The sequence below is a fragment of the Haemorhous mexicanus genome, chromosome 29 (genome assembly GCF_027477595.1).
Source record: "Haemorhous mexicanus isolate bHaeMex1 chromosome 29, bHaeMex1.pri, whole genome shotgun sequence".
Taxonomy (NCBI): Eukaryota; Metazoa; Chordata; class Aves; order Passeriformes; family Fringillidae; genus Haemorhous; species Haemorhous mexicanus.
In genome coordinates this window covers 5,721,931-5,743,323 of record NC_082369.1, presented here as the reverse complement: position 1 = coordinate 5,743,323, position 21,393 = coordinate 5,721,931, and the positions used below count along the sequence as shown (strand labels likewise).

The window sequence follows — 21,393 nt, the reverse complement described above, 5'->3', positions numbered from 1 at the left end:
ACCACCCTCGGGTGACCCCAGGGACAAGGAAGGGACCCAGCCCTGTCCCCACCCCGCAGTGTCACCAGCCCCAGGTGACCCCAGGGACAAGGAAGTGACCCAGCCCTGTCCCCACCCCTCAGCGCCACCAGCCCCAGGTGACCCCAGGGACAGGGACAGATGAGCTGAGGTCTGCTCCTCCCGGGTGGTGCTGTGGGACCTGCTGGGGGGGTTGGGGACACTGAGAGCAGCTTTTGGGTGACAACCACACTGGTGTCACTTGTTTATTGAGGAGCAGCCACCCCCGAGGCTGCTGGGCCCGAGGGGTCACACGGAGCACGGGGGTGCAGACCCCACAAAAACCCCAAAATCTCTGCTGGCCGCTCCAGGTGCCACTCCTGGATGTCCACCGTGTCCCCAGCATGCCAGGAGCTGCTGCCCTCCAGGAAAAGGCAGCACTGGAGTGTCCCCACCAGGGGCAGGCACAGCGGTGACACAAAACCCGTCCTGGTGGCACCAATGTCCCCACGTGTGTCCTCAAAGTGGCACAAGCAGGCAGGGCAGCAGCGAGGGACTGGCAGCACCCAGGCCCTCCCAGTCCCTCCAGTCCCTCCCAGTCCCTCCCAGTCCCTCCCAGTCAGGACGCTGCCAGGTACTGGTGGAAGTAGAGGCCGAAGAGGCTGGTGACCACCTGGCAGGTGGCCACCCACCAGGTGAGGAAGGAGAAGAGTCCTCGGAAGAAGGGCGGGGTGAAGATGGAGCCCAGCAGCCCCGAGATCTCCTGCACCACCACCTGCACGTCCCTGTCCCCGTCACCCTCGGGGCGTGGCGGGGCCACCGGCGCTGCTGGGGACACGGCGGGGGACTCGGGGTACAGCCCCCAGGAGTGGTGACCTGTGGGACACAGGGGACAGCTCTGGGGGGTCTGAGGGACACAGGGGACAGCTCTGGGGGGGTCTGAGGGACACAGGGGACAGCTCTGGGGGGTCTGAGGGACACAGGGGACAGGTGTGAGGGACACAGGGGACAGGTCTGCGGGGTCTGAGGGACACAGGGGACAGGTCTGGGGGGGTCTGAGGGACACAGGGGACAGGTTTTTTGTGGGGGGGTCTCTGAAGGACACAGGGGACAGGTTTTGGGGTCCCTGTAGGACAGGTTTGGGGGTCCCTGTGGGACAGATGTGGGGGAATCCCTCAGGGACGCAGGGGACAGGTCTGGGTGGGTCCCTGTGGGACAAGGGACAGGTCTGGGGGTCTCTGTGGGACACAGGTCTGGCGTGTCCCCGTGTCCCAGCCCTGCTGGTGGCAGTGTCCCAGCACTGAGTTTGTCCCCACCGCAAACCAGAACAGAACCAGGGGACAGAACCGTGGGACATCCTGAGCTGGGGGTGGTGACAGCTGGGGACAGTTCGGGTCCTGGTGGCCCCCAGAGCCCCTCACCCAGGGTCTTGAGCAGCAGGGCGCAGTGCAGCGTGAGGATCACGGGCCCCAGGTACTGCAGGCTCACCACGGACACGTAGCAGTAAATCCTGCTGATCTGCGGGAACCGGGAATGCCCAGCGCCAGCCCCGGGAGCCATGCCCCAGTCCCAGTCCTGATCCCAACCCCGACCCCAAATCCTGGTCCTGGTCCCCATCCTGATCATCGCCACCCCGACCCTGACCCTGACCCCGATCCCAATCCCAACCCCGACACCAATCCTCATCCGTTCCCAGTCCCAATCGCAGTCCTGATCCCAATCCCATTTCCACTCCCGACTGCGTTCCCGTTCCCATTCCCGTTCCCATTCCCAATCCTGTTCCTGTTCCCATTCCCAATCCTGTTCCCGTTCCCGTTCCCAATCCCATTCCCATTCCCGTTCCCATTCCCATTCCCCATCCCATTCCCGTTCCCATTCCCTATCCCGTTTCTGTTCCCATTCCCGTTCCCATTCCCTATCCCGTTTCTGTTCCCATTCCCGTTCCCGTTCCCTATCCCGTTTCTGTTCCCAATCCCGTTCCCTTTCCCAATCCCATTCCCATTCCCATTCCCGTTCCCATTCCCATTCCCATTCCCGTTCCCATCCCCATTCCCATTCCCGTTCCCGTTCCCATTCCCATTCCCATTCCCATCCCCAATCCCATTCCCATTCCCATCCCCAATCCCAATCCCATCCCCATTCCCATTCCCATTCCCATTCCCATCCCCAATCCCAATCCCATCCCCATTCCCATTCCCATTCCCATTCCCATCCCCATTCCCATCCCCATTCCCGTTCCCGTTCCCATTCCCATCCCCATTCCCAATCCCATTCCCATTCCCATCCCCAATCCCATCCCCATTCCCATTCCCAATCCCATTCCCAATCCCATTCCCATTCCCATTCCCATTCCCATTCCCATCCCCATTCCCATCCCCATTCCCGTTCCCGTTCCCATTCCCATTCCCATTCCCAATCCCATTCCCATTCCCAATCCCATTCCCATTCCCATCCCCATTCCCAATCCCATTCCCAATCCCATTCCCATTCCCAATCCCATTCCCATCCCCATTCCCATTCCCATTCCCATCCCCATTCCCATTCCCAATCCCATTCCCATTCCCAATCCCATCCCCATTCCCATCCCCAATCCCCAATCCCATCCCCAATCCCGTCCCCGTCCCCGTTCCCAGTCCCGGTCCGGACCTGCTGCTGGATCTCGCGGGCCGGGATCCGCCCCGCCTCCCGCCGCATGCGGCGCACCCAGCGCTCGGCCAGCCCCAGGTACGCCTGCAGGTGGTGGCGCGTCCCCAGCAGGCGCAGCAGCGACAGCGCCACGATGGCCCAGAGCCGCAGCGTGTCAAAGGACGCGTCCGACAGGCTGCAGGGGACAGGGGACACCGGGGACACCGGGGATGGCACCAGGCCGGGGACAGCAACCCCTGATCCACCAGGGACAGGGGACACAGGAGGGGACAGCAACCCCTGATCCACCAGGGACAGGGGACACAGGAGGGGACAGCAACCCCTGCTCCACAGGGGACAGAGGAGGGGACAGCAACCCCTGCTCCACAGGGGACAGGGGACATCGGGGATGGCACTGGGCTGGGGACAGGAACCCCTGATCCACAGGGGACAGGGGACACAGGAGGGGACAGCAACCCCTGCTCCACAGGGGACAGGGGACACCGGGGATGGCACTGGGCTGGGGACAGCAACCCCTGATCCACAGGGGACAGGGGACACCGGGGATGGCACTGGGCTGGGGACAGCAACCCCTGCTCCACAGGGGACAGGGGACACCGGGGATGGCACTGGGCTGGGGACAGCAACCCCTGCTCCACAGGGGACAGGGGACACAGGAGGGGACAGCAACCCCTGATCCACAGGGGACAGGGGACACAGGAGGGGACAGCAACCCCTGATCCACAGGGGACAGGGGACATCGGGGATGGCACTGGGCTGGGGACAGCAACCCCTGCTCCACCAGGGACAGGGGACACAGGAGGGGACAGCAACCCCTGCTCCACAGGGGACAGGGGACACAGGAGGGGACAGCAACCCCTGCTCCACAGGGGACAGGGGACACAGGAGGGGACAGCAACCCCTGATCCACAGGGGACAGGGGACACAGGAGGGGACAGCAACCCCTGATCCACAGGGGACAGGGGACACCGGGGATGGCACTGGGCTGGGGACAGCAACCCCTGCTCCACAGGGGACAGGGGACACCGGGGATGGCACTGGGCTGGGGACAGCAACCCCTGCTCCACAGGGGACAGGGGACACCGGGGATGGCACTGGGCTGGGGACAGCAACCCCTGATCCACAGGGGACAGGGGACATCGGGGATGGCACTGGGCTGGGGACAGCAACCCCTGCTCCACCAGGGACAGGGGACACAGGAGGGGACAGCAACCCCTGCTCCACCAGGGACAGGGGACACAGGAGGGGACAGCAACCCCTGATCCACAGGGGACAGGGGACACAGGAGGGGACAGCAACCCCCGATCCACAGGGGACAGGGGACACCGGGGATGGCACTGGGCTGGGGACAGCAACCCCTGATCCACAGGGGACAGGGGACATCGGGGATGGCACTGGGCTGGGGACAGCAACCCCTGATCCAGAGGGGACATGGGGACACAGAGGGTCACAGGGGACATTGAGAAGCTATTGGGGACATTGGGTCACAGAGGACACTGGGGAGTTAATGGGGGACACAGAGGGTCACGGGGTCACTGGGTGCCACCAGGGGTTATTGTGGGGACACTGCCACACACGGGGGTCACCGGGGGATGTCCCCCAGCTGTGCCACTCACATCTGCACCGTCTGCTTGCCCAGCGGCGCCTGGAGCAGGAAATCCCGGGCCAGGGGCCGGACCCAGAGCAGCACCACCAGCACGGGGGCCACGAAGCCCAGGTGCAGCAGGACCCTGGCAGGGACTGTCACCGACCCACAGGGACACCAGGGACCCAGAGAGCCCACAGGGACCCCAGAGAAACCCCACAGACCCCCGCGCAGCAGGACCCTGCCAGGGACTGTCACCGACCCCAGAGACCCCACAGGGACCTCAGGGACCCCAGAGACCCCAGGGACCCCACATGCAGCAGGACCCTGCCAGGGATTGTCACCGACCACCAGAGAGCCCCCAGAGACCCCAGGGACCCCAGAGACCCCACAGATCCCACAGAGACCCCCCCCCACCAGAGACCCCCCACGCAGCAGGACCCTGCCAGGGACTGTCACCGACCCCAGAGACCGCACAGAGACCCCAGAGAGACCCCAGAGACCCCAGAGAAACCCCACAGACACCCTGCGCAGCAGGACTCTGCCAGGGACTGTCACCGACCCACAGGGACACCAGGGACCCCAGGGACCCCCCACACAGCAGGACCCTGCCAGGGACTGTCACCGACCCCACAGAGACCCCACAGCCCCCTGCCCCCTCCCCTCCCACCCCAAACCTCCCCCAGAGCTGGGGGGTCCCAGCACCGAGCCTTCCCTCCCTCCCTCCCCTGCTGTCCTCCCCACTGTCCCCAGGTGTCCCCGCTGTCCCCAGGTGTCCCCAGTATCCCCAGGTGTCACGCACTGTGTCAGGGGTTTGTCGGCCGCCATGCTGAGTGTGTCCAGGTGTGTCTGTCCCCCCCGTTATCCCCATTGTTCCCGCTGTCCCCAGGTGTCCCCGCTGTCCCCAGGTGTCCCAGTGTCCCCAGGTGTCACGCACTGTGTCAGGGGTTTGTCGGCCGCCATGCTGAGCGTGTCCAGGTGTGTCTGTCCCCCCCGTTATCCCCATTGTTCCCGCTGTCCCCAGGTGTCCCCGCTGTCCCCAGGTGTCCCCAGTGTCCCCAGGTGTCACGCACTGTGTCAGGGGTTTGTCGGCCGCCATGCTGAGCGTGTCCAGGTGTGTCTGTCCCCCCCGTTATCCCCATTGTTCCCGCTGTCCCCAGGTGTCCCCGCTGTCCCCAGGTGTCCCCAGTGTCCCCAGGTGTCACGCACTGTGTCAGGGGTTTGTCGGCCGCCATGCTGAGCGCATCCAGGTGTGTCTGTGCCAGGCGCAGCCCCGGGAAGGTCAGGCAGGCGCCCAGGAAGGAGCACAGGGCCACCAGCCCCAGCTTGAAGGCCAGCCTGGCCAGGGGCAGCCTGGGGACACATGGGGACAGCGGTGACATTGCTGTCCCCAGGCTGGGGACACACAGGGACAGCGGTGACATTGCTGTCCCCAGCCAGGGGACACATGGGGACAGCGGTGACATTGCTGTCCCCAGCCTGGCCAGGGGCAGCCTGGGGACACACGGGGACAGCGGTGACATTGCTGTGCCCAGCTTGGGGACACACAGGGACGGCGTTGACATTGCTGTCCCCGTCCCAGCGGGTTCCCGTCCCAAACTTCCCAGAAATGTCCCCAAAAAGGGGTTGGGTCCCCACTCACGTCCACTCCCAGCCCCGGGGCTTCAGGATGGGCTCCAGGTTAGAAGAGACTCCGGCCAGCCCTGCGGGAGTGACCACGGGGAGTGACCAGGGTGTGACCACAGAGTGACCAGGGTGTGACCAGGAGTGACCAGGGTGTGACCACGGGGAGTGACCAGGGAGTGACCACAGAGTGACCAGGGTGTGACCAGGAGTGACCAGGGAGTGACCAGGGTGTGACCAGGAGTGACCAGGGAGTGACCACGGGGTGACCACGGGGAGTGACGTTGGGGAGTGACCAGGGTGTGACCAGGAGAGTGACCAGGGGAGTGACCAGTGAGGGGAGTGACCAGTGGGGAGTGATAAGTGACCAATGGGGGAGTGACCCCCATGAGTGGGGAGTGACCCCTGGGAGTGGGGAGTGACCCCTGGGAGTGGAGTGACCCCCATGAGTGAGGAGTGACCCCCATGAGTGGGGAGTGACCCCTGAGAGTGGAGTGACCCCCATGAGTGAGTGACCCCCATGAGTGGGGAGTGACCCCTGGGAGCGCGGAGTGACCCCTGGGAGAGGAGTGACCCCTGGGAGTGGGGAGTGACCCCTGGGAGTGGAGTGACCCCCCTGAGTGAGGAGTGACCCCTGGGAGAGGAGTGACCCCTGGGAGTGGGGAGTGACCCCTGGGAGTGGAGTGACCCCCCTGAGTGAGGAGTGACCCCCATGAGTGGGGAGTGACCCCCATGAGTGGGGAGTGACCCCTGGGAGTGGGGAGTGACCCCCATGAGTGAGTGACCCCTGGGAGAGCGGAGTGACCCCCCTGAGTGAGGAGTGACCCCTTGGAGTGGGGAGTGACCCCTGGGAGTGGAGTGACCCCTTGGAGCGCGGAGTGACCCCCATGAATGAGGAGTGACCCCTGGGAGAGGAGTGACCCCTGGGAGTGAGGAGTGACCCCTGGGAGTGAGGAGTGACCCCTGGGAGTGGGGAGTGACCCCTGGGAGTGAGGAGTGACCCCCATGAGCAAGGAGTGACCCCTGGGAGTGAAGTGACCCCTGGGAGCGAGGAGTGACCCCTGGGAGCGAGGAGTGACCCCTGGGAGTGGAGTGACCCCCATGAGTGAGGAGTGACCCCCATGAGTGAGTGACCCCCATGAGTGGGGAGTGACCCCTTGGAGTGGGGAGTGACCCCTGGGAGCGCAGAGTGACCCCCATGAGTGGGGAGTGACCCCCATGAGTGAGGAGTGACCCCCCTGAGTGAGGAGTGACCCCTGGGAGTGGGGAGTGACCCCCCCGAGTGAGGAGTGACCCCTGGGAGTGGGGAGTGACCCCTGGGAGTGGAGTGACCCCCCTGAGTGAGGAGTGACCCCCCTGAGCGAGGAGTGACCCCTGGGAGTGGAGTGACCCCCCTGCCCGAGGTCCCCAGCGTCCCCTCCCCTCTCCCCGTCCCCGTCCCCGTCACCCACCGGCCTCGAGGCCGAACTCCAGGTAATCCTCGCGCACCACCAGGGCCAGCATGGCCAGCAGCAGGAAGAAGAAGGCGGAGGTGAGGCACACGGAGCGCTCCCCGCCCTCCTCCGAGCGGAAATAGTGACGCATCACCATGAAGAACACCTTGCTGCGGGGTTGGGGACAGCTGTCAAGGAGCCTGGGGACACCCGGGGACACCCCCAGTCATCGCCACCGTGAGGCCACCACCGGCTCCTCTGCGGGGCGCCGGCAGAACTCATCATAAATAACCCCCAAAATTCTGAATTCATCATAAATAACCCCCAAAATTCAGAATTCCTCACAAAAAAAAACCCAAAAATTCAGAATTCATCATAAATAAACCCTAAAATTCAGAATTCATCATAAATAACCCCCAAAATTCAGAATTCCTCACAAAAAAACCCAAAAATTCAGAATTCATCATAAATAACCCCCAAAATTCAGAATTCCTCACAAACAACCCCCAAAATTCAGTTTTATGCCTCAGTGGGATTCCCCTTTCTGCGTGGACCCCAAAATTGAGGATAAACAGAGAAGAGGACAGTGAGCAGGTACCAGAGCACGCCCAGGTTGGCCACCTGCAGAATTCCTCACAAATAACCCCTAAAATTCAGAATTCACCATAAATAACCCCCAAAATTCAGTTTTATGCCTCAGCTGGGAGGGTAAAACTGCTGGTGGGGTTCCCTATTTTTGCGTGGCCCCCCAGAATTGAGGATACAGGGAGAAGAGGACGGTGAGCAGGCACCAGAGCACGCCCAGGTTGGCCACCTGCAGAATTCCTCACAAATAACCCCAAAAATTCAGAATTCCTCACAAACAACCCCTAAAATTCAGTTTTATGCCTCAGTGGGATTCCCCTTTCTGCGTGGACCCCCAGAATTGAGGACACAGGGAGAAGAGGACGGTGAGCAGGCACCAGAGCATGCCCAGGTTGGCCACCTGCCGAAATCCTCATAAATAACCCCAAAAATTCAGTTTTATGCCTCAGCTGGGAGGGTAAAACTGCTGGTGGGGTTCCCCTTTCTGCGTGGTGCCCCAGAACTGAGGATACAGGGAGAAGAGGACGGTGAGCAGGCACCAGAGCACGCCCAGGTTGGCCACCTGCAGAATTCCTCACAAATAACCCCTAAAATTCAGAATTCACCATAAATAACCCCCAAAATTCAGTTTTATCCCTCAGCTGGGAGGGTAAAACTGCTGGTGGGGTTCCCTATTTTTGCGTGGCCCCCCAGAATTGAGGATACAGGGAGAAGAGGACGGTGAGCAGGCACCAGAGCACGCCCAGGTTGGTCACCTGCCGAAATCCTCATAAATAACCCCCAAAATTCAGTTTTATCCCTCAGCTGGGAGGGTAAAACTGCTGGTGGGGTTCCCCTTTCTGCGTGGCCCCCCAGAATTGAGGATACAGGGAGAAGAGGATGGTGAGCAGGCACCAGAGCACGCCCAGGTTGGTCACCTGCCGAAATCCTCACAAATAACCCCTAAAATTCAGAATTCACCATAAATAACCCCAAAAATTCAGTTTTATGCCTCAGCTGGGAGGGTAAAACTGCTGGTGGGGTTCCCCTTTCTGCGTGGCCCCCCAGAATTGAGGATACAGGGAGAAGAGGACGGTGAGCAGGCACCAGAGCACGCCCAGGTTGCCCTCCCGGGCCGGGCTGACCAGGCAGGAGTAGCCCTCGCTGAAGGCGTAGACGGCGCCGGCGTAGACGGAGAAATCCACGAACCACTGGTACTCCAGGAAATAGCGCAGCACTGCGGGGACACCGGGGGCACCGCGCTGGGGACATGGCACGGGGCTGGGGACACGGGGGGCACCGGGCTGGGGACACGGGGGGCACTGCGCTGGGGACATGGCACCAGGCTGGGGACACGGGGGGCACCGCACTGGGGACATGGCACGGGGCTGGGGACATCGCACCGGGCTGGGGACATGGCACGGGGCTGGGGACACGGGGGTCACCGCACTGGGGACACGGGTGGCACCGGGCTGGGGACATGGCACGGGGCTGGGGACACAGGTGGCACCGGGCTGGGGACATGGCACTAGGCTGGGGACACGGCACTGGGCTGGGGACACGGGGGTCACCAGGCTGGGGACATGGGGGTCACCGCGCTGCGGACACGGGTGGCACCGGGCTGGGGACATGGCACCGGGCTGGGGACACGTGTCACCGGGCTGGGAACACGGCACTGGGCTAGGGACACGCGTGGCACCACGCTGAGGACATGGCACTGGGCTGGGGACACGGGGGTCACCAGGCTGGGGACACACGTGGCACTGGGTTGGGGACATGGCACTAGGCTGGGGACACGCGTGGCACCGGGCTGGGGACACGGGTGTCACCACACTGGGGACATGGCACTGGGCTGGGGACACGTCACTGGGCTAGGGACATGGCACCAGGCTGGGGACACGTGTGGCACCGGGCTGGGGACACGGGTGTCACCACGCTGGGGACATGGCACTGGGCTGGGGACACATGCATCACCGTGATGGGGACATGGCACCGGGCTGGGGACGTGGCACTGGGCTGGGGACACATGTGGCACCGTGCTGGGGACATGGCACTGGGCTGGGGACACGTGTGGCACCGTGCTGGGGACACAGCACTGGGCTGGGGACATGCGTGGCACCGGGCTGGAGACACGGGGGTCACCGCGCTAGGGACACAGGTGGCACTGGGCTGGGGACACATGCGTCACCGTGATGGGGACATGTGTGTCACTGGGCTGGGGACATGTGTCACCATGCTGGGGACACATCTGTCACCCCGTTGGGGGACATGTCACTGTGCTGGGGACACATCACTGCACTGGGGACACATCACTGCACTGGGGACATATCTGTCTCCATGCTGGAGACACGTGTGTCACTGTGCTAGGGACACATCTGTCACTGCACTGGGGACATGTCACCGCACTGGGGACATGTCACCGCACCGGGGCCACCCCCGCAGTGTCCCCCGGGCGTTACCCAGCGCGTCCACGGCCGTGATGGGGCTGGTGTCCAGCTGCAGCTCGATGTCCCGCGGCACCGACAGCGGTTTGTCCTCCGCCACCCCGTTCGCCCTCCTGCAGGGACACCCAGCGGCTGGCTCGTCCCCTGTGTCACCCCCCGGCACTCCGGGGTGGCTCCCGCTGTCCCCAACCCCGAACGTGTGACACGTCCCAGGTGACACCGACCTGTCCCTCTTGCTCTTGGGGCGCTGCTTCCCGGCCAGGGCGCACAGCTCCTCGTCCGAGGGGTGCTTGTACCTGTACAGGCTGTGGGGACAGGGGGGTGACAGCCGCTGGCTGTCCCCAGGGGCCGCGGGGGACAGCGGGGACAGGGACAGAGCCGTACCTGCCGTTGCAGAGCAGCCAGCGGGCGAAGGAGCAGTGCGGGGCCATCTTCTGCATCAGGCTGGCGGCCAGCAGGGTGACCACCACCTGCACCCCCATCACCGCCTGTTGGGGACACCCCCGGGTCACCCCCGGGGCTGGGGGGACGTGGGGACACCCCCGGGTCACCCCCGGGGCTGGGGGACGTGGGGACACCCAAGGGGTGACCACCACCTGCACCCCCATCACCGCCTGTTGGGGACACCCCGGGTCACCTCCGGGGCTGGGGGGACGTGGGGACACCCCCGGGTCACCCCCGGGGCTGCGGGGACGTGGGGACACCCCCGGGGGTCACCGGGACTGGGGGGACGTGGGGACACCCCCGGGTCACCCCCGGGGCTGGGGGGACACGGGGACACCCCGGGGTGACACTCGCTGGGACACTCCGCATATGAAGCCCCCGGGCAGGGACCCCCTGGCCACGGTCACCGCGGGACCCCCCGGCCGTGCTCAACCCTGGGACCCTCCCCGAGCAGCCTGGCCGTGCAGCCCCGCTCAGAACTCCCGGTCCACCCCAGGTCCATCCCCGGTTCCCCCCGGTCCATCCCCGGTTCCCCCCCGGTCCATCCCCGGTTCCTCCCCGGTCCATCCCCGATTTCCCCCCCAGTTCCCCCCCGGTCCATCCCCGGTCCAACCCCGGTTCCCTCCCGGTCCATGCCCGGTCCATCCCCGGTTCCCCCCCGGTCCATCCCCGGTTTCCCCCCCGGTCCATCCCGGTCCATCCCCCGTTCCCCCCCGGTTCCCCCCGGTCCATCCCCGGTTTCCCCCCCGATTTCCCCCCCGGTTCCCCCCCGGTCCATCCCGGCCCGCTCCGTGCCCACCATGCCGGGGGTCAGCGCAAAGGCGCCTGCAGGAAGCCCGCCTGCGGCCACGCCCCCGCAGCCACGCCCCTCTAATCAACCAATCCGGAACTGTATTCATTTTGATTGACATGGTATTGACCAATGATAGAGCGGCTATGTGAGGGGGCGGGCTCTGCGCGGCACGCGGTTCCGCGGGCGGGGCCTCGCGGGAGCGGCGGGGCCGCGGGTTCGAGTCCCGGCGGGGCCGAGCCCGCACGGGATATCGATAATATCGATTACATCGGTAATAAATCTTGTCCGCGTGTCTCCCCTCATCCCCGCCCTGGGAAAACGCCAGGGACCCGCCGAAACTGACCCACACAAACCAGACTCAACTCGAGGAAATTAATTTAATTTATTACCAACCAAAGCAGAGCAGCATCATGAGGAATAAAATAAAATCTCAGTGCCAGGACCCACATCCCAGTGCCAGGACCCAAATCCCAGTGCCAGGACCCACATCCCAGTACCATGATCCAAATCCCAGTGCCAGGACTCAAATCCCAGTGCCACCACCCAAATCCCAGTGCCAGGACCCACATCCCAGTACCAGGATCCAAATCCCAGTGCCAGGACCCAAATCCCAGTTTCATCACCCAAATCCCAGTTTCATGACCCACATTCCAGTGCCAAGACCCAAATCCCAGTGCCAGGACCCAAATCCCAGTTTCTTTACCCAAATCCCAGTGCCAGGACCCAAATCCCAGTTTCTTCACCCAAATCCCAGTTTCATCACCCAAATCCCAGTTTCATCACCCACATCCCAGTGCCAGGACCCAAATCCCGGTACCAGGACCCAAATCCCAGTGCCAGGACCCAAATCCCAGTTTCATGACCCAAATCCCAGTGCCAGGACCCAAATCCCAGTTTCATGACCCAAATCCCAGTGCCAGGACCCACATCCCAGTTTCATGACCCAAATCCCAGTTTCATGACCCACATCCCAGTGCCAGGACCCAAATCCCAGTTTCATGACCCAAATCCCAGTTTCATGACCCACATCCCAGTGCCAGGACCCAAATCCCAGTTTCATGACCCACATCCCAGTGCCAGGACCCAAATCCCAGTTTCATGACCCAAATCCCAGTTTCATGACCCACATCCCAGTGCCAGGACCCCATCCCCGTGCCAGGACCCCATCCCCGTGCCAGGACCCCCGCCCCGCCGGGCTGCTCGCCAGTCCCGGCCCATCCCGGGTTCCGAGGGCTCGGCGGGTGCCCCTGGTCCAGGCGGCCGGGCCGTTCCCCAGGGTTGCCATGGATATCGATCTCCCTGGCGACGGGATGCGCTTCCCGCTAGATGTCGCTTCCGCCCGTGCCCGGAGCATCCCCCGAGGGCTCGGGGTACCCGGCTTTGACACCCCAAAACCCCTCCCCTGGGCAGCCCCCGCTGTGCCCCCCGCACCAACCTCTCCACCGATGGGATGCGGTGCCAAAAATCCCCTCAATTCCCCCCAAAACCACCCAGAGCCCAGGGAGGCCTCCTGCTCCATCACCTTGGCTGCCTCCATGCCCTGAGCCCCCAAATCCCCCCAGATCCCCCCAGATTTGACTCACTCGGCCCCTCCGGAGGGACCGCGGAGCCTCGGAGCCCCCAGGGCGCCGCTTTCAGCTCGGCGCGGCCACAAAACCGCCAGGGGAAGGTGGAAGATGGATGCTCCGAGCACCCCCGGGGGGACACAAAGGCGCCTTTGAGCGCTGATTTTACACCGCCGCCCATTAGCATCAGCAAAGGGAGCGCCCGCCGCGGGACACCGCCGATTCACGGCTCCCCGAATGTCCCCAAACGTCCCCAAAACGCTCCTGGGGGAGAGAGGCGACATCTCCATTTCAACCTGGGGGTGACCTCGCTGCCATCGGGGCGCTCCTCACCTCCATCCCTTTGGGCCGGCCGTGCGTCCCCCCCCTCCCCACTCCCTAAAAAGAATTTTAAAAAATGAAATAAAATCAAATCCAAGTTTCCCGCGGCGCACAAAGGCGGCGGGCGGGCATTGTCCCGGGGCTGCATCGCATTACCCGCAGGAATCACTCGTATTTCACGCTCCATTGAGCAGCTGCCCGTGGATATTTTCTGGGTTGCACTTTTAGCATGACAAAAGGAGAGGGCCTGTGAACTCCTTGCTCTTCAGACCTCTCCGACTCGTCCCCCCGAGCGGAGCCCCCCTCGGTTAGCATAACAAACTGCCACGCTTCCCCTCGCCTTTCCCCTCCTTTCCTTGGGTTTATCGATTTTATTGATTTATTTAGTTTTAATTTTATTTTTTTTTCCCCCTCCCCACCACCGTTAATTTAATGTATAGCTCAGGGGGGTTTTGGGGGATGTCCCCTGTTGAGGTTTGGGCTGGATCTTGTCACCCAGAAAGGTTTGGTGGCGGTTTGGAGCTGTCCCCTGTGGAGGGGACGGAGCTGGAGGCACCGAACTCGGAGATGCTCCCGCTGGAGCTGTGGGCTCGCCTCGAAATTTGGTTAAAAACTGGGAAAAAAGGGAATTGTGGGGCTGGAGTGAGGGGGCAACCTGGTCCTGTCCCCAGCCTGTCCCATGTGTCACCAACCTGTCCCCAACCCGTCCCCAGCCTGTTCCACCTGTCCCCAACCTGTCCCCAATCTGTCCCACCTGTGCCCAGCCTGTCCCACCTGTCCACAACCTGTTCTCAACCTGTCCTCAACCTGTCCCCAGCCTGTCACCAACCCATCCCCAGCCTGTCCCACCTGTCCCCAGCCTGTCCCAACTGTCCCCAGCCTGTCCCCAATCTCTCTCACCTGTCCCTAACCTGTCCCCAGCCTGTCCCCAACCTGTTCCACCTGTCCCCAGCCTGTCACCAACCCGTCCCCAGCTTGTTCCAACTGTCCCCAACCTGTCCCCAGTCTGTCCCCAGCCTGTCCCCAGTCTGTCCTGATCCTGTCCTCAACGTGTCCTCAACCTGTCCCCAACCCGTCCCCAGCCTGCTCCACCTGTCCCCAGCCTGTCCCACCTGTCCCTAACCTGTCCCTAACCTGTCCCCAGCCTGTCCCCAATCTGTCCCACCTGTCCCCAACATGTCCCAGCCTGTCCCCAGCCTGTGCCACCTGTCCCCAGCCTGTCCCACCTGTCCCCAGCCTGTCCCCACCCTGTTCCCAATCTGTCTCCCCTGTCCCCCACCTGTCCCCAGCCTGTCCCACCTGTCCCCAGCCTGTCCCCACCCTGTTCCCAATCTGTCTCCCCTGTCCCCCACCTGTCCCCAGCCTGTCCCACCTGTCCCCACCCTGTTCTCAATCTGTCTCCCCTGTCCCCCACCTGTCCCACCTGTCCCCACCAGGGTGACCCCAAAGGAAAGGGACCAGAGCCAGTTCCCAGCTCCAGGATGGGAATGAGGAGAGGAGAAGGGGTCGAGGCTCAGGTGGGACATCCCTGTCCCTGTCCCTGTCCCTGTCCCTGTCCCTGTCCCCACCCTCCAGCCCTAAAGGGACAGCAATTGTCCCCTCTGGGCCCTCGGGACCCCCTCACCTCCCCCAGGGGGCTGGGAGAGGAAATCTCCATTTCTGGGGACAGAAAGAGCCCCTGTGACAAAAATAATTAAATAAAATAATTTCAGATGAAATCATTTCAGCTTTTATTGTAAGAAGAAGACAGGCCCAAAGCAGGGGGCCCTTAACGATTTAATTAATTTACAACAATTCCCAAACTGCTTTTAACAACCAGGACCTGTTTAATCCGGGTCTGTTTAATCTGGATCTGTTTGATCTGGATCTTTTTGATTTATGAAGGGCTGGATCTGTTTAGTTTGGATCTCTTTGATTTGGATCTGTTGGATTTGGGAAGAGCTGGATCTGTTTAATCTGGATCTCTCTAATTTGGATCTCTCTAATTTGGGAAGAGCTGGACCTGTTTAATCTGGATCTGTTTAATCTGAATCTGTTTGATCTGGATCTCTCTAATCTGGATCTGTTTAATTTGGGAAGAGCTGGACCTGTTTAATCTGGATTTGTTAATCTGGATCTCTCTAATTTGGATCTGTTTAATTTGGGATGAGCTGGACCTTTTTAATGGATCTGTTTGATCTGGATCTCTCTAATCTGGGTCTCTTTAATTTGGGAAGAGCTGGATCTGTTTGATCTGGATCTCTTTAATTTGGGAAGAGCTGGATCCGTTTCAGGGCAATCCCAACAAACAAACCAGGGAATTTCGGGCAGGAAACCCAGGATTTGTCATTTCTGGAAATGCTCCGTGTCCCCCTCAAGGAACAACCGAGACTCGAGGGGGTTTTGGGGCGAAACCAACCCCAAAAATTTCCCGTTTTTGTAGAGAGCCACCGGCACCTCCCCGCTCCCCAAAACCCGCCCGGGGGAAAACCAAAAATCCCAGAGTGGGTTTGGGGCAGAACTCAGCAATTCCAGCAGGGAAGAACCCCAGGAAAAGGGGGAGGAATTTGGGGATTTGGGTTCCCGGGGGGCTCCACTCCCTCCCCTCCCTCTCGCCAGGCTGGGAACAGCTCGAGTGTCCAGGCGGGAATTCATTTACATAAATTAACATAGGGATGAATTCCAGCCTGGGGGGGGGCGGGGGAGGAGGAGGAGGAGGAGGAGGAGGAGGAGGAGGAGGAGGAGGAGGAGGAGGAGGAGCCTCCACTTCCCGGCTTTTCCCAAGAGGAAATCCCGGATTTTCCTCCTCTTCCTCGGCGGGAAGGGCCTGGGGCACCCAGCCCAGCTGGGCCGGCCTCTGCCCGGGACCGCTCCCGGGAACCTCCCTGTCCCTGTCCCTGTCCCTGTCCCTGTCCCTGTCCCGTTCCTTTTCCTGTTCCCATTCCCAATCCCCTTCCCTGAGCACTTTCCTGTCCCTTTCCTGCTCCCATTCCCATTCCCGTTCCTGTTCCCTGTTTCCATTCCCATTTCCGTCCCCAATCCCATCCCCATTCCTAGTCCCATTCCCAATCCCATTCCCGACCCCATTCCCATTCCTGTTCCCATTCTTGTTCCCATTCCCAAACCCAAACTCCACTCCATCCCATCCCACCCCATCCCATCCCACCCCATCCCATCCCATCCCATCCCATCCCATCCCATCCCATCCCATCCCATCCCATCCCATCCCATCCCATCCCCATTCCCATTCCCATCCCCTGAGCTCCCCAAAACCCCCTGGGGATCCTCAGCTGGGCCTAGCTTCATCTCCAGCTTAGCTGAGCTCGGCTTAATTGCAGGGAAATAGCCCAGCGCCGTAATTAGCAGATGGGAAAAAACCTTAAAAAACCCAAAAAACCCCAAAAAACCCAAAAACCCCAAAAAACCCCACGGGGTCGAGCCAGGACCCTCCCTGAGCTCCCCAAAACCCCTTGGAGAACCTCAGCCAGGCCCAACCTCATCTCCAGCTTAGCTGAGCTCGGCTTAATTGTGGGGAAAAACCAGAGCGCCGTAATTACCAGATGGAAAAAACCCTAAAAAACCCCAAAAAACCCAAAAAAACCCCAAAAAACCCCCCAAAAACCCCACGGGGTCGAGCCAGGAACCTCCCTGAGCTCCCCAAAACCCCCTGGGGAACCTCAGCTGGGCCTAACTTCATCTCCAGCTTAGCTGAGCTCGGCTTAATTGCGGGTGCAGCGCTGTAATTAGCAGATGGGGGAAAAACCCTAAAAAACCCCAAAAAAACCCCAAAAACCCCCCCAAAAAACCCCACGGGGACGAGCCAGGACCCTCCCTGAGCTCCCCAAAACCCCCTGGAGAACCTCAGCCAGGCCCAACCTCATCTCCAGCTTAGCTGAGCTCGGCTTAATTGCGGGGAAAAACCAGAGTGCCGTAATTAGCAGATGGAAAAAAACCCTAAAAAACCCCAAAAAACCCCAAAAAACCCCACGGGGACAAACCAGGAACCTCTCTGAGCTCCCCAAAACCCCCTGGGGAACCTCAGCTGGGCCCAACCTCATCTCCAGCTTAGCTGAGCTCAGCTTAATTGCGGGGAAAAACCAGAGCGCCGTAATTAGCAGATGGGGAAAAATCCCTAAAAAACCCCAAAAAAACCCTAAAAAACCCCAAAAAACCCCAAAAAACCCCATGGGGACAAACCAGGACCCTCTCTGAGCTCCCCAAAACCCCTTGGAGAACCTCACCTGGGCCTAGCTTCATCTCCAGCTTAGCTGAGCTCGGCTTAATTGTGGGGCAAAACCAGAGCGCCGTAATTAGCAGATGGGGAAAAAACCCTAAATCCCCAAAAAAACCCCAAAAACCCCAAAAACCCAAAAAAAACCCCATGGGGTCGAGCCAGGAACCTCCCTGAGCTCCCCAAAACCCCTTGGAGAACCTCAGCCAGGCCCAACCTCATCTCCAGCTTAGCTGAGCTCGGCTTAATTGCAGGGAAATAGCCCAGTGCCGTAATTAGCAGATGGGGAAAAAACCCTAAAAAACCCCAAAAACCCCAAAAACCCAAAAAAACCCCATGGGGACAAACCAGGACCCTCTCTGAGCTCCCCAAAACCCCCTGGGGATCCTCAGCCAGGCCCAACCTCATCTCCAGCTTAGCTGAGCTCAGCTGAATTGCGGGTGCAGCGCCGTAATTAGCAGATGGGGAAAAAACCCTAAAAAACCCCAAAAAAACCCAAAAACCCCCCCAAAAAACCCCACGGGGACGAGCCAGGAACCTCCCTGAGCTCCCCAAAACCCCCTGGGGAACATCAGCTGGGCCTAGCTTCATCTCCAGCTTAGCTGAGCTCGGCTTAATTGCGGGTGCAGCCGTAATTAGCAGATGGAAAAAAACCCTAAAAAACCCCAAAAAACTCCAAAAAACTCCAAAAAAACCCAAAAAACCCCAAAACCCCAAAAAACCCCACGGGGATGAGCCAGGACCCTCCCTGAGCTCCCCAAAACCCCCTGGGGAACCTCAGCCAGGCCCAACCTCATCTCCAGCTTAGCTGAGCTCGGCTTAATTGCGGGTGCAGCCGTAATTAGCAGATGGAAAAAAACCCTAAAAAACCCCAAAAAACTCCAAAAAACTCCAAAAAAACCCAAAAAACCCCAAAACCCCAAAAAACCCCACGGGGATGAGCCAGGACCCTCCCTGAGCTCCCCAAAACCCCCTGGGGAACCTCAGCCAGGCCCAACCTCATCTCCAGCTTAGCTGAGCTCGGCTTAATTGCGGGTGCAGCGCCGTAATTAGCAGATGGAAAAAACCCTAAAAAACCCCCAAAAAATCCAAAAAAACCCAAAAAAAACCCAAAAAACCCCACGGGGCTAAACCAGGAACCTCCCTGAGCTCCCCAAAACCCCCTGGGGATCCTCAGCTGGGCCTAGCTTCATCTCCAGCTTAGCTGAGCTCGGCTTAATTGCGGGTGCAGCGCCGTAATTAGCAGATGGAAAAAAACCCTAAAAAACCCCAAAAAACCCCAAAAACCCCAAAAAACCCCACGGGGCTGAGTCAGGAACCTCCCTGAGCTCCCCAAAACCCCTTGGAGAACCTCAGCCAGGCCCAACCTCATCTCCAGCTTAGCTGAGCTCGGCTTAATTGCGGGTGCAGCGCCGTAATTAGCAGATGGGGAAAAAACCCTAAAAAACCTTAAAAAAATCCAAAAAAACCCCAAAAACCCCAAAAAAACCCACGGGGCTGAGCCAGGACCCTCCCTGAGCTCCCCAAACCCCCTGGGGAACCTCAGCCAGGCCCAACCTCATCTCCAGTTTAGCTGAGCTCGGCTTAATTGCGGGTGCAGCGCTGTAATTAGCAGCCCTGCCCCCAGCAGCTCTTGATGATGATGATGATGATGATGATGATGATGATGATGATGGTGATGATGATGATGATGATGGCGGCTAATTGGGGCTGCATCTGGGCCCCCACCTGCTCTGAATATGCAAATGAGGCTGATTTTGTTCCAGGGGGAAGGAACAAAGAGAGCGAAGGGGGAGTTTGGGATGGAAGGAGAAATTCCTGGGTTGGGCCAAAACCGGGGGAATTCGGCCTGGAAATTGGTTGGCCAGAATTCATCACAAAACCGCCCAAAATTGGTCCTCAAAATAGCCCCAAAAAACCAAAATTCATCCCAAAATTCATCCCAAAATTCGTTCCAAAATTCATTCCCAAACTACGCAAAATTCAGCATAAAATGGCCCAAAATTCATCCCAAAATGGCCCAAAATTCATCATAAAATGGCCCAAAATTCATCTCAGAATTACCCAAAATTCATCCCAAGATTCATCATAAAATGGCCCAAAATTCATCCCAAAATTGCCCAAAATTCATCATAAAATGGCCCAAAATTCCTCCCAAAATTGCCCAAAATTCATCATAAAATGGCCCAAAATTCATCATAAAATGGCAAAAAATTCATCATAAAATGGCCCAAAATTCATCCCAAAATGGCCCAAAATTCAGCATAAAATGGCCCAAAATTCATCATAAAATGGCAAAAAATTCATCCCAAAATGGCCCAAAATTCATCTCAAAATTACCCAAAATTCATCCCCAAAATGACCTAAAATTCATCCCCAAACCACCCAAAATTAATCCCAAAAATATTTTTATTTATTTTTATATATATAAATATTTTTATCATTTTATATTTTGTAATTTTATACAGTTACCTATTTTATTTCTGTCTTTAAATACTTACATATTGATATACTATATTTAAATATAAATATTTAAAATTCTATTTAAATTAAATTATATTTAAATTATATACAAATATATAATTTTATCTATTAATATATTCATATATTTATATATTTTATATATTATGTCTATTTATATATTTATATAATTTACATTTTTATTTTTTATATATTTATAGGTTTGTAATTTATATATTCTATATATTCTATATTTTTATATTTATGTTTTATATATTTATATTTATATATTTATATATTTATATATTTATATATTTATATTTTTTAATTCCAGCCTATTTCTCATTCCAGGTGGATTTTCCAGTTTCCCTAAAAGTAAATCCCCTTAAAATATTCCCAATATTTCCTTAAAATATTTCCACTTTCAAACAAAACAATCCCCAAAAAATCCCGGGGTTTTTTCTGGAATTTTCCAAAATTTCCTTTGTTTGCTTTAGGAGTGGAGTGGGGGGGAAAGGGAAAATAATATAAATATCAATAAATAAAAATAAATAAATTTAAAATAAAATAAAATAAAATAAAATAAAATAAAATAAAATAAAATAGAAATTAAATTATAAATAAATAAAAATTAAAATTAAGATTTAAATTAAATAGAAATAGAAATAAAATAAAATAGAAATTAAAATAATAAAAATAAAATAAAATAAAATAAAATAAAATAAAATAAAATAAAATAAAATAAAATAAAATAAAATAAAATAAAAGTAAAATATAAAGGTGGGGGGAAAAAGGGAATTTTGGGGAATTTGAGGATCAGAGAGGCTCAAAACACAAAAATGGGGAAAATTGGGGAAAAATTGGAGAAAAATTGGGGGAAATTGGGGAAAAATTGGGGGGAAATTTGGGGGAAAATTGTGGAAAAATTTGGGGGGAAATTGGGGAAAATTGGGGAAAGATTGGGGAAAATTTGGGGGAAAATTGGGGAAAAATTGGGGGAAAATTGGGGGAAAATTTGGGTTAAAATCGGGAAAAATTGGGGAAAATTGGGGAAAAATTGGGGGAAAATTTGGGAAAATTGGGGAAAATTGGGGAAAATTGGGGGGAAAGGGGGGAACTGGAGGGAATTGGGGAAAATTTGGGAAAATTGGGAAAAATTGGGGGAAAAGAGGGGAAAAAAGGGAAGGGAGGGCAAAGCAAAAAGGGAGCTGGTGATGAGCACCCGGCTGGGGAGGGAGGGGGGCTGATGGGTTAATTAGCATATTCAAATCTAATTAATTTCCCTTTGCATAAAAAGGGCACGGCGGG

At 57.9% G+C, this 21,393-nt stretch overlaps 1 protein-coding gene across 7 annotated transcripts; it reads right to left on the bottom strand.

Moving 5' to 3' along the window:
* Positions 1–250: 250 nt before the first annotated feature.
* TMEM161A (transmembrane protein 161A) lies at positions 251–11,610 on the bottom strand. 7 transcript variants are annotated; one of them, XM_059869960.1, is made up of 13 exons: positions 11,536–11,593; positions 10,677–10,906; positions 10,517–10,597; positions 10,308–10,405; positions 8,956–9,085; positions 7,303–7,484; positions 5,871–5,931; positions 5,438–5,581; positions 4,260–4,373; positions 2,644–2,818; positions 1,419–1,515; positions 693–873; positions 251–662 (listed from the first exon to the last, which is right to left on the bottom strand). In XM_059869960.1, exons 1-13 carry the CDS (start codon positions 11,536–11,538, stop codon positions 617–619), a joined length of 1,542 nt encoding a protein of 513 aa, XP_059725943.1. In that variant the 5' UTR covers positions 11,539–11,593; the 3' UTR covers positions 251–616. The 7 variants fall into 7 exon arrangements, with proteins under 7 accessions (XP_059725943.1, XP_059725945.1, XP_059725941.1 ...); XM_059869962.1 differs by having other exon boundaries at positions 251–873; positions 10,677–10,780; positions 11,536–11,610; XM_059869958.1 differs by having other exon boundaries at positions 251–873; positions 7,303–7,454; positions 8,929–9,085.
* Positions 11,611–21,393: the final 9,783 nt, after the last annotated feature.

Coding starts and splice junctions, on each gene's coding strand:
- TMEM161A (XM_059869957.1), bottom strand. Junction 2,819..4,259: donor GGCAAGCAGACGGTGCAGAT/GTGAGTGGCACA, acceptor TGTCCCCTGCAG/CCTGTCGGACGCGTCCTTTG. Junction 1,516..2,643: donor CCCGCGAGATCCAGCAGCAG/GTCCGGACCGGG, acceptor CGGTTCCCGCAG/ATCAGCAGGATTTACTGCTA.